Source organism: Podarcis muralis, chromosome 14, assembly GCF_964188315.1.
Source record: "Podarcis muralis chromosome 14, rPodMur119.hap1.1, whole genome shotgun sequence".
NCBI lineage: Eukaryota > Metazoa > Chordata > Lepidosauria > Squamata > Lacertidae > Podarcis > Podarcis muralis.
The window spans coordinates 9,320,300-9,331,774 of NC_135668.1; the positions used below are offsets into that span (position 1 = coordinate 9,320,300).

At 44.6% G+C, this 11,475-nt stretch overlaps 1 protein-coding gene across 5 annotated transcripts in view; it reads right to left on the bottom strand.

Annotated features, from left to right (window-relative positions):
• PPCDC (phosphopantothenoylcysteine decarboxylase) overlaps window positions 1–4,594 on the bottom strand; it is a 63,717-nt gene extending 59,123 nt beyond the window's left edge. For 2 of the 5 annotated variants that reach the window (XM_077918357.1, XM_028705378.2), the window contains exons 1-2: window positions 4,440–4,549; window positions 2,094–2,222 (exon numbers count right to left, since the gene is read on the bottom strand). In XM_077918357.1, coding sequence (XP_077774483.1) covers window positions 2,094–2,216 — 123 coding nt within the window. In that variant the 5' untranslated portion in view covers window positions 2,217–2,222; window positions 4,440–4,549. Of the gene's footprint in view, window positions 1–2,093; window positions 2,223–4,439 lie in introns of all 5 variants that reach the window. The other 3 variants (XM_077918356.1, XM_077918355.1, XM_077918358.1) reach the window with 3 other exon arrangements.
• Between the last annotated feature and the right edge of the window lie 6,881 nt (window positions 4,595–11,475).

Below are 11,475 nucleotides of genomic sequence, written 5' to 3' on the forward strand. Positions count from 1 at the left end.
CAAAGGATTATTAAAAGTTCTATTACAACAAAGGCACCAGGAGAGCAATGAAATTTCTCAGATGAAGTACAGTACACCTCTTCCAAAAGATGCGGTCTAGCATCCATTCAAATGGAACGCAAATCATCTTAGATGGGCATAAATAGGTTTGCAGGTTACTGCAAAAGCCAGGGCTGTAACCTGAGCCTAAAGAGGGGGGAAAACACAACTTATTAAACCCACTCAGCCTTGGCTAACAGTGACACCTACTGGTCAGAGGCATTACTACATACAACAGCTCAAGGGATGATATAAAGATAAAGGTAAAGGTACCCCTGCCCGTACGGGCCAGTCTTGCCAGACTCTAGGGTTGTGCGCTCATCTCACTAAATAGGCCGGGAGCCAGCGCTGTCCGCAGACACTTCCGGGTCACGTGGCCAGCGTGACAAGCTGCATCTGGCGAGCCAGCGCAGCACACGGAACGCCGTTTACCTTCCCGCTGGTAAGCGGTCCCTATTTATCTACTTGCACCCGGGGGTGCTTTCGAACTGCTAGGTTGGCAGGCGCTGGGACCGAACGACGGGAGCACACCCCACCGTGGGGATTTGAACCGCCGACCATGCGATCAGCAAGTCCTAGGCGCTGAGGTTTTACCCACTGCGCCACCCGCATCCCTTAAGGGATGATATAGTGGCAAGCATGTCTGTTCCCATGAAACCTCCCAACTCTATTCAGAGTAGCCTTCCTAAACCTGAACTGCATGAGGTGTAACTTGACAGAAAATCCTGGGATCTGGATACCTTAAGGCATGGGTAGGCAAACTAAGGCCTGGGGGCCGGATCTGGCACAATTGCCTTCTAAATCTGGCCCAGACAGTCCGGGAATCAGCTTGTTTTTACATGAGTAGAATGTGTGCTTTTATTTAAAATGCATCTCTGGGTTATTTGTGGGGCATAGGAATTCGTTCATTTATTTATTTTTTCAAAATACAGTCCGGCCCCCCACAAGGTCTGAGGGACAGTGGACCGGCCCCCTGCTGAAAATGTTTGCTGACCCCTGCCTTAAGGGTTGCTTTATCCTGTGCCTTCTGATCAACATCAGAGGCCCTGTTCTGTCACTGGGATATGATCTCTGGCCTCTGCCATTATTATTAATTACCTGCCCTTCACCCTGAGGTCTCAGGGCTGGTTACAACAATTAAAACACAACATTAAAAAAGTAAAGGTAAAGGGACGCCTGACCATTAGGTCCAGTCGTGACTGACTCTGGGGTTGCGGCACTCATCTTGCTTTATTGGCCGAGGGAGCCAGCGTACAGCTTCCGGGTCATGTGGCCAGCATGACTAAGCCGCTTCTGGCGAACCAGAGCAGCGCACAGAAACGAGCAGTACCTATTTATCTACTTGCACTTTGACGTGCTTTCAAACTGCTAGGTTGGCAGGAGCAGGGACCGAACAACGGGAGCTCACCCCGTCGCAGGGATTCAAACCGCCAACCTTCTGATCGGCTAGTCCTAGGCTCTGCGGTTTAACCCACACCGCCACCCGCGTCCCAAAAACACAACATTAAAAACAGTTAAAAACAACTTACGATCACAGAAAATCAAGTGGGTCCTAAAATATACACCTAAAGTTTCAAAAGTCAGGGTAAAAGAGCCTGTGGCCTAAGGACTGCTTTGCATGTGTACTTAAAAGGAAGGTCACCAATCCAGATCAGATGATCCTGCTATCCTGCTGAGGTTATTGGTGGCTGAATTTGCTTGCTTTCCTCTTCCTTCACAATTTATTTTGTATCATGTTAGTGAGTCTGCAGGTAGGGGACTATAGTATCTTTTAAACTCTACAGAGCACTTCTAAACAATTTTAGACATGTTACAGGCATGTAATCAAGAACAATAGGTAGATAAATTGGATAAAGGTAGCCTAGAGATATAGGAAATATATTTTTGCTACGGCATGTTATGTACTTTTACATAGTGCTTTGAGAAACTCTTTGCCTAATTATTAAGTCAGTTTGTGCCCAATGCAAAAGGACACAAAGAAAAAGAAGCAATGACCCATTGTAAATACAAAAGCCAACAATTTACTCACATCAGCCCAGGTAACAACTACTCACCCCAGGTATCTTTAGAAGCTCTGATACAAGAATAGGCAACTTTAAAGCAGCCACACTTCCAGTAACACCAACAAGGATGTGAGTGTTCTTCTGCATGGGATCCATTTCAGTCTTGGGAACCATCACATTCTGTATGCAAACAAGGAAAACATGGGACTGTTATTGCTTTCAAACATCATTTCAGAAATTTGTGTAGGGCCAGATTTTGTTTATTTATTTCCTTGATTCCGTGTATGAATCACTTCGCATAAAATATTTGAAAGGATATTTTACTTTCAGTAAGAACATCAACAACAAAAACAATTCCATATGAAAAAACAACTCCATATATACAACTAAAAGCAATTCCATACGTAAGGACAAGTTCCAACACAGTGGCATAAAGGTTTCCACTTACCTGTTGAAAGAGGAAGGTCTTCGGTAGGGACTGAAAAAACAATGCCTGTCTGGAGGGCGTCCCAAAGGGTATGTACTACCACGCTAAAGGCCCAATTCCTATATTATATGGAATGGACCTCTTGATGAGATTATATCCTGTAGAGCACAGTAAAGCCACTTCCGGCCTGCCCAGGAGGTGGGGTTGCGGGCTTCACGCCCACCCCACATGAGCGGGGCTGGTCCCAGCCCCCGCGAGAGCAGGGGAATCCCAGCCGGGTCTGCCCCCCCCCCCAGCCAGCCAATCAGCTGGCTGGCTGGGGGGGCATGGCCTGCCCTATTTAGGGCCGGCACGGAGGGGGCTCGTCCTCTTTTCGCCGGCTCATCCCCACGTTATGAGCAGATCTTTTAGGTATCCTGATCCCAAGCTGTATACCGCTTTGTATACAAGAACCAACAGCTCAAACTTAGCTTGGTAACTAATTGGCAGCCAGTGCAATTCTTTCAACAGCAGTATAGCACAATGTTGACAGTCAGCCCCAGTGAGCAGTTCAGACACTGCATTCTGCACTAGCCGCCCCTTCTGGGCCAACCTCAAAGGCAGCCCCACATACAGCACACTGCAGAAATACAATCTGCAGGTTACCAGCACAGGGACAAAAGTGGATTCAATGCACAATGACTTACTACTCTACTTTACTACAGAAAATGCCAATTCAGGACCAAACACAGGCTAAGCAATCTCTGAAATGGCAGGTGTGTATAGGAGAAGGAGAGTGATGGGACGGCAGGACCTCTCCATGTAATCTGCTGAACGATCAGGAATTTTTGGCTGCTCTCTTTTAAATCTTTCCATTCAATCTTTCCAGTCCATTCCAATAACTCCATAACTAGGATAATATCCAGCTCATTAAAGACAACTTTAGAAAAATACATACCTGATGAATGTACATATCAGGCTTGAACATTGAAGCATGGTACTCGAGAATGGACAAAAGCTGACATGCCACATTTGTGCAACTAAAGGGAATTCTAACCCCCATATTTTCTAGAATGTGTGGCAGTGTTAGAAACTCAGAAATATAAACTGGGCACCAAAAGGATGTCTAGTTGTCATTTGGGGGCAAGATGGACTGACTGTGGTTGAATTATCTTTTCAACATGGGAACATTGCCTTGCAAATCAGCCAACGGAGGATGCAAACCATGTCAACTCAGAAGTAATTCCCATTGAATTCAGAGGGGCTTACTCTTAGGAAGACGGGTTGAGGATTACAGGTAAAAGTGCCACTCTCCTTAAAGCCTCTTCACTCCTGCAGGAGAAGAGAGGAACCAGGCAGAGGGCCTTCTCGGTAGTGGCACCCGCCTTGTGCAACGCCTTCCCTTCAGATATCAAGGAAATAAACAGCTATCTGACTTTTAAAAGACATCAGAAGGCAGCCCTGGATCGGGAATGTTTTAATGTCTAATGTTTTACCATTTTTTTAATGTGCTGTAAGCCGTCCAGAGTGGCTGGGGAAACCCAGCCAGATGGGTGGCATATAAATAATGAAATTGTTATTAAGTGACAATATAGCCCTCCCAGTCTTTATTACGCCTTTCAGCAGCCACGCCATGTGCACACGGCGAGGAATACATGTGTATGTATATATGCATGTCAGGGCGTGTTTGATCCGAGGATGGAACAAATCCCCAGGTAACCATTATCTTGGCCCGATCCCTCCCTCTCTCAGTCTGGCCCACCTCACAGGGCTGTTGTTCGTGAAACCCAGGCTGCGATCCTAACCGCGCTGCTCTGGGAATCAGTCCCACTGAATTCAAGACGTTGTTAGGATTGCAGCCTAAAACGGGGGGTGGGGTGGCGAGGAGAGAACGGGGTACGATGCCCTCAGCCTCCTGGAGGAAATGCAACTAACATTAAAAAGCATATAAATAAGCAGCGACTCTCGACCTTCCCTTCCCCCAAACTCACCTGAGGGAACGAGCCGTCGTCGGAACCTTTCAGCGAGGGACGCAGGAGACGGACACTAATGGAAAAGGACCTTCCGCTTCCTAGACGGCTGATTTTTGAGCGGTACTCGGAAAACCACTTCCGCTTCCTTCCATAGACTTACTGGACAGAATGACGAACTGTGCGGCTCAACTTCCGGTTCCTTTCTAGAACGAATGTAACCATAGACTTAAAAGTAGAGTGGCGCGCAAGCGTCAACTTTTAGTCCTCCATTTCCCCCCCCCCTCCCCCAGGATAGAGGAAGCCGGAGATCCTCATGGCATTTAATGGATGATTCCAGGATTTAGGAGATTTTTTTAAAAAAGGAAAGAAACAAATGAGCCAGGTGTTGTATCTCTTAATCCCAGCATCTCTAAGGGACATAGGAAATCCCACAACTATTTTTAGTTAGTTACTGATTTTTTTACTCGCAAATTTGCAAATTTAACAAAGAAACAGAAATTAAATAAAAAATACTATTAAAAAACTGGTAATAATAACAAAAACATAGCAATCACAAGCTGAATGCAATAATCATCAGTACATACGTCTTAAGTTACTATAAGCCCTCCAAATGCCTATTAATTCTGTTCCTGCTCACAATCCATTTTAAGACTGAGACCAATGCAGACTTTATGGCTTTAACACCAAACCGGCTCCCCCCCCCCCCGCGCCCCGCCCTCACCACCTTGCTTAACACCAGGCTTTGATGAAGGGCTTCTGTAGAACTCAGACATTTGTTCACTATTTTGTGACATTTTAATTAGCCCAATAAAGGTACTGAGCTACTATGGACTTTGGAATTCTGCAAGGGGCCACATTCCCTGAATAGCCAAGCTTCTTTGGGCCTCAGTGAGCAGGGCCAATAGAAAAAAGAATGGGCAGAGCAGCAGACATGACTTACATTTGGGCAGTAGGCTACATTTCAGTCACACACAAGTTAGAGGTTGAACACACAGACGCTCCAACAATTTCTCCATTCTCCATCAAGGCAAGCTTTTTTCAGGGGGAACTCATCAGAACTCAGTACCAGCATCTCTCAGTTGAGTTTTGGCACATCTGATGGGTGCCATTGCCATTCTAAGAGAAGGAGGGAGGTGTTCATGACAAGTTCCGGCACCATTTTTTCTAGAAAAATAGCACTACTGAGAACAGAGCATTTTAGTGCTAGTTATCTGAACAAACTCTTTCATTCCCTGAAGCCTTTATTGAGCTGCATTTCCAAGTGATGTCCACTGCAGTCTTGGATGGCTGCTACAACAAGGTCCTGTATGCAGGCAGACTTTGTATTTGTGGTTAACCTTGGGTGGAATACATCATTATCTGTTAACCTGCCCCTTATATAGAGACCCCAAAGATCGCTTTTTGAAACCTTTGTTCACACAAGCAGGCAGGTACACCTTGGCAGAAATGGTTCAGGGTTTTTTGAGTGACAATAATAGCTTTGTAACACACAGTGACTCTATGCGAAAACCGCAAAAAAAAACTTGGAGGTTTAATCTGAAATCAAGCTAGATTTTGGCAAATTGGTTTCTCTGTGTCTTCACTCTCTTACATAATGGATGCTGGCTTATGTTATGGGTATATGTTCTGTATTGTTTTTATTGGTACTATTGCTACAAGTATGTCATGGCCTTTGGCTAGAACAATAAACGTGTGAACTGATCTAATACTCGGTGATGATTAGTTTATGAAACTGTGTTAGCTAAGTAACTAAAAGGCATGGAGTATTTTAAAAGTATTTACAAAGATGCAAAGGATTACCTGTTTAGATGGTCTAAATTAAGGTGTTTCAATATTGCCTGGGTATTTTGTTTTAAGAATGGATACTGAGGGCATACTACTCTTATGTAATTTGTGTACATGCTGTTCCTGACGTTGCCTGTTTTTAAGTGCTTAATAAACACATAAACCTAATGTGTCTAATTCCCCCATTTTTCAAACTGCACATTATCAGCTTTCCAACTGCACACTATAAAAAACCTCCTCCCCCAGCCCTGCAACCATACACTTGCTGACTACTCACCCAATTAGCAACCCATGCAAGAATCTATATCCACCCACTTTCTTGCCTGTCTGTCACAGCTATCTGGCAGTCTCTCCCTCTCTCTCATATCAGCTTCTCAAACATTTTTGTATTCCTCTTCACCATCTCTGCATCTGACTCCTCTTTTCTCTTGCCATTTTCTTTCCGATGAATTCTTCTCCAACAATGCACACATTTTTTAATTTTTTTGTGGTGATGCACCATCACAATACAAAACCAAACCAAAAGCACAACATTTGATATAATTTGTTTTATTAATTAGTCTCCAGGTTGACACCATTTCATCAGGGACAGACATGGAATGACTGAATAATCACAAGTGGTCCCCATATTTAAAAACCCCACCCCTTGCTTTTCCCATTTGTTCTCTATATAACATTTGTTTAAAAACTCTGTTGTGAATTAGATACATTGAGATGATTACTTATGGCACCACAGCTATTTGAGGAGTCTCTGAAAAGAAATGCAGAACAGGATCGCCAGTGTCTCTCTCTTCTTTACCAAACAGGAGCTCAGCGGAGGAGAAACCTCTGCCCTGCCTAAGCAAGGGAAACTCACAAGAATTCAATGCACAATGATTAGAAGCCATTATATTCCCTTTTTGAAAAATAAATTATTACAAATGCATTCAGCCCACAATTGTTCCCTATCAGATTGAATTTTTTTTCCATGAGTAACTCAGTCCAGCCATCAGCATCCAGCAAATGAAAACCCTTCTAAGACGTTACTGTCTCAAGTGGCAGCCCATAAGCAACACCCGCTACTTCCAGGCTAAGATTCAAGGCCTATTGGTGCTACCATTTCAGCACACAGTGGACGCTGGAAATGCAGCTGCAAGATGGCCTTGGGGGACAAGAAGCCAGAACCCAACTAAGGAGGAAAAAGCAATGGGAAGCTAAACGTCAGGACAGATGGACAGAAGCTGGTGCTGGTAACAGTGAGGTTTGGTGCATGAGGTTTGTGAATAGAGAAGTCATCTATGACAGCAAGCAATGGAACAATATGTAATTGCAGGTGATGGGACACCACAAGCAGAAGAGCCCTGCTGGATGAGACCAAAGGCCAGCACCCTGTTCTCACAGTGACAAAGCCAGATGCATATGAAAACCCCACTAGCAAGACATGAATACAACAGAACTCGCTCACTCTTGTTCCCCGGCAACTGTTATTCACAGTTACATTGTCTGTGACACTAGGGGTATCCTTTCTGGTTCAGCTCCACGCACCTCTTCTCCAAACCATCTCAAGGAGGCATTCCCTAATCCCTGCAAACAGCAAGCTGGCTGGCACAGAGCCCACAGTCATTCCCCACTTGCATGGTCTCCGTTTGGGAGAGCCACAGAGAATGAACAAATTCTCTAGCCTAGAATCCCTGAGATGCAGTTCGGGCATATGATTTATCTGTACTAAAAACGTGCCTGCCATTTTTGGCTTACAACAAAACCTGTGAACAAGGAAGGATAGATGCTAATAGATGCTAACACACACACACACACACACACACACACACACCCTAGAGCTGATATCATTTGGGTCCTGTTATCACCAAGCTGGTCAACCTGGGATGGGACTGTATTACTTCCAACTGCGGGTGGGATTTCACATGATGGAAAGCCCGTCCATTCAAAAACAACAACATCCCTACATGAAGAAAACTAGCACATCAGGGAGATAAATTCTAGCTTAGCCTTCTCACTGCTTGCTTTCCATGTACATTGGTTTTTTTTCTTCTTTTTTTAAAGGAGGAACATGAAGTACTGTCGGGGAAAAATAAAAAATTGTCCAGTAGAAGAAGAAGAGTTTGGATTTGATATCCCGCTTTATCACTACCCAAAGGTGTCTCAAAGCGGCTAACATTCTCCTTTCCTTTCCCTTCCTCCCCCACAACAAACACTCTGTGAGGTGAGTGGGGCTGAGAGACTTCAAAGAAGTGTGACTGGCCCAAGGTCAACCAGCAGCTGCATGTGGAGGAGCGGGGAAGCGAACCCGGTTCACCAGATTACGAGACTATGGCTCTTAACTACTACACCACACTGGCTCTCACAATTTAATTTAATTTAATTTAATTTAATTTAATTTAATTTATTAAAATTAGCATATTTAGTTTATTTTTTCCGACTGCATCAGACCAACATGGCTACCTACCAGAATCTGTTCTAGGCACTGCAGAGGATACTGATAAACAGAGCATGTCCAGAGGTGGGCAAGAAAGATGGCTAGAGGCCTGGAGACCAAGTCCTTCAAGGAAAGTTCGAAGGAGTTGGGCATCTCTAGCTGGAGAAGAGAAAATTAAGATAGCCATCTTCAAATACTGTACTGGTTTAGAGTACTGGGCTGGGGCCTGGGAGACCAGGGTTCAAATTCCCTACTCAGCCATGAAGTTCACTGAGTGACCTCGGGCCAGTCACAATCTCTCAACCTATCCTACCTCACAGGGTTGTTGTGAGGATTAAAATGGAGAGAAGGAGAACTGTGTGTGCCACCTTGCGCTCCAGAGACGAAGTGAGAGATAGTCATGTAAAATAATAGAATCACAGAATTGTAAAGTTGGAAGGGGCCACAAGGGTCTTCTAATCCCACGCCCTGCAATACAGGGATATTTTGCCCAATGTGGGGCTCAAATCCACGACCCTGAGTGTAAGAGTCTCATGCTCCAGCAGCTGAGCTATCCATAATAATAATAATAATAATAATAATAATAATAATAATAATGGTAGAGGGCTGAACTAGTTGATTTTGACGTTCCTTACAACTCCTTATGATTCTACCATTCAAGATTCAAGCTTATGAGCCCTTACGTAGTAATACTTCCCCAACACAAATTCACCACTGCAGAGAGAATTGCTCATCATGTATACCTGAAGGGCATTTTCCCTCTTGGGGATCAAGAGCTACAGATCATCTTCAAACCACATTGTCCCCCCCATTCCCTTCACAGACTCGACCAACTTCTCTAATCCCAGAGCTGCAAGGATCATTACAGGGCACTGCCAGGCACACTCAATGGGAAGCAAGTTCCCCCCTTCTTGTTGCTGCATTTGGAAGCAGAGCTCCCTGAATTTCTCAAGTCTGACTCCTCCGACTGATGAGCGAGATGAACAGAGGCCAAGATGTTCCAACTGATTCCATCTGCTCAGAATGACAAAGCTGGCTTCCCATCTTTGGGAACAGGCCGGCCTTTGCAGTTTTTAACGAGAGAAACAGGCATGCACTGAGGAGGTGGGTGGACTTCTACAGGGATGCTTAAAAATAGCAGAGTTTAAAAACCCTTGCTGCTTCCCCCACCACACCCCACCAACACATACATTAACCCATTTCACAGAACTAACACAGGAGCAGGAAATATGCTCTTGTGAAGCAGAAGGAGGAAATTGCAGGTGATGGAGGTGAGGGGAGAAAAGGGAGGTAAAAAGCTTCAAGAAGGGAGGAAAAGCACACCACCACTCTGAACGAGTTTTGAAAGCATTCTTCTTTGGTGGTCTCTAATCCTACGGGATTAACCCACTTTTATTAGCTCTAACACAACAGAGGAAGAAGTTACTGCAGGTAGCCAAAGAGAATGGCTGCTCATACAATAACTCCATTCTGGAGGACCCACCAAAATTAAGGTGAAAAAAATGTACTCTTACCAAAAGTCTAAATTAAGTTCTGAAGGCAGACAAGACTCTTTTAAGTGTCTCTGATTCAGTGGAACTGCCAATCTTTAATAAACCCTGAATGCACACACACACACTTGTGAGGCGAACAGTAATGATTTAGCGACAGAGAACATAGCAAGGTAAGATGCAGGGGCAGAGGAAGGCATCAACATACTTCACAGCCACTTGAACACCAGGGAATATCACATTCTCTTATTCAAAGCACACAATCCCATAAAGCAAACAAACAATAGCCCTGTTCAAGCACCATGGGTACCAACCCACTTAATGAATAAGGGGGTGAATATGGTGAACCCATCTCCCAAAAACTCCATCCTTATCCACTCAGTCCCTACATTCTTCCTGTGTTGACCTGGGAAGATCAGGAGGAGCCAAATGCAAGTAGAAGTCACCCACCAGACCTTTCCAGCTCAACATGCAAAGGTTGGGAATCGTGGGGAGGAGGGGCAGGGTCCATGGGGGGCATCGGGAGCAGGGCCTGCACACATGACCCTCTGCCTCCTACCTGGGTTATATTTCCTGTTCAGGTGTAGCACTGTATTTCACCATGGGAAGGACCATGAGTGTGGCAGAACACCTCCTTTGCATGCAGAAGGTCCCAGGCTGAACCCCCAGCATCTCCCAGTAGGGCTGGGAGAGACCACTAGCTAATACCTTGGAGAGTGGGAGTGGCTGCCAGTCAGTGTGGGCTATACTGAGCCAGTTAAACCAATGGCCTGATTTGGTATGATCCACCTTCCTATGTTCTGATGTTGGATATGATGGGGAAGAGGGTGTGTTGGCCAAGGAAACCAGAATGACTTGTCGTATTATTGGTTATTTTATTTTTATTAATTAAATTTATATGCTGCCCTTCCTCCACAGATCTCAGGGTGAGTTAAAATACAAGATAAAATACAAGATCCATACTCAGATCAAGAAAAAGCATTGGAGGTTTAAGTGAAGGTCTGCTCAGGATGCAGTAGAGGTTTCCATGTTCCGAAAAGTGTTTGTCCATGTGTGATGGCTCTTCACACAAGACAGCCTGTTATAGACAAGCTTCACATTAATTCCTATACAGAAGCACCTTCTGTGCCTGCATGTTTTTTTAAAAAGCAAAAATCCATAAAGCAGCCTTGCGGCTCTGTGGAAACACTGATACAAATCAATGAAAATACAATTACTAGATGCTGGGCCTTCTGGCACCACCAGACAATTCAGAAACATTAGGAATTGTACTACAATGTTTCGGCCAAGGAAAGAAAAAACTCCATTCTTAATATTTAGTTGAGAATTGCTGTTTATCAGTGAGCCAATGGAATTTGGAACATTG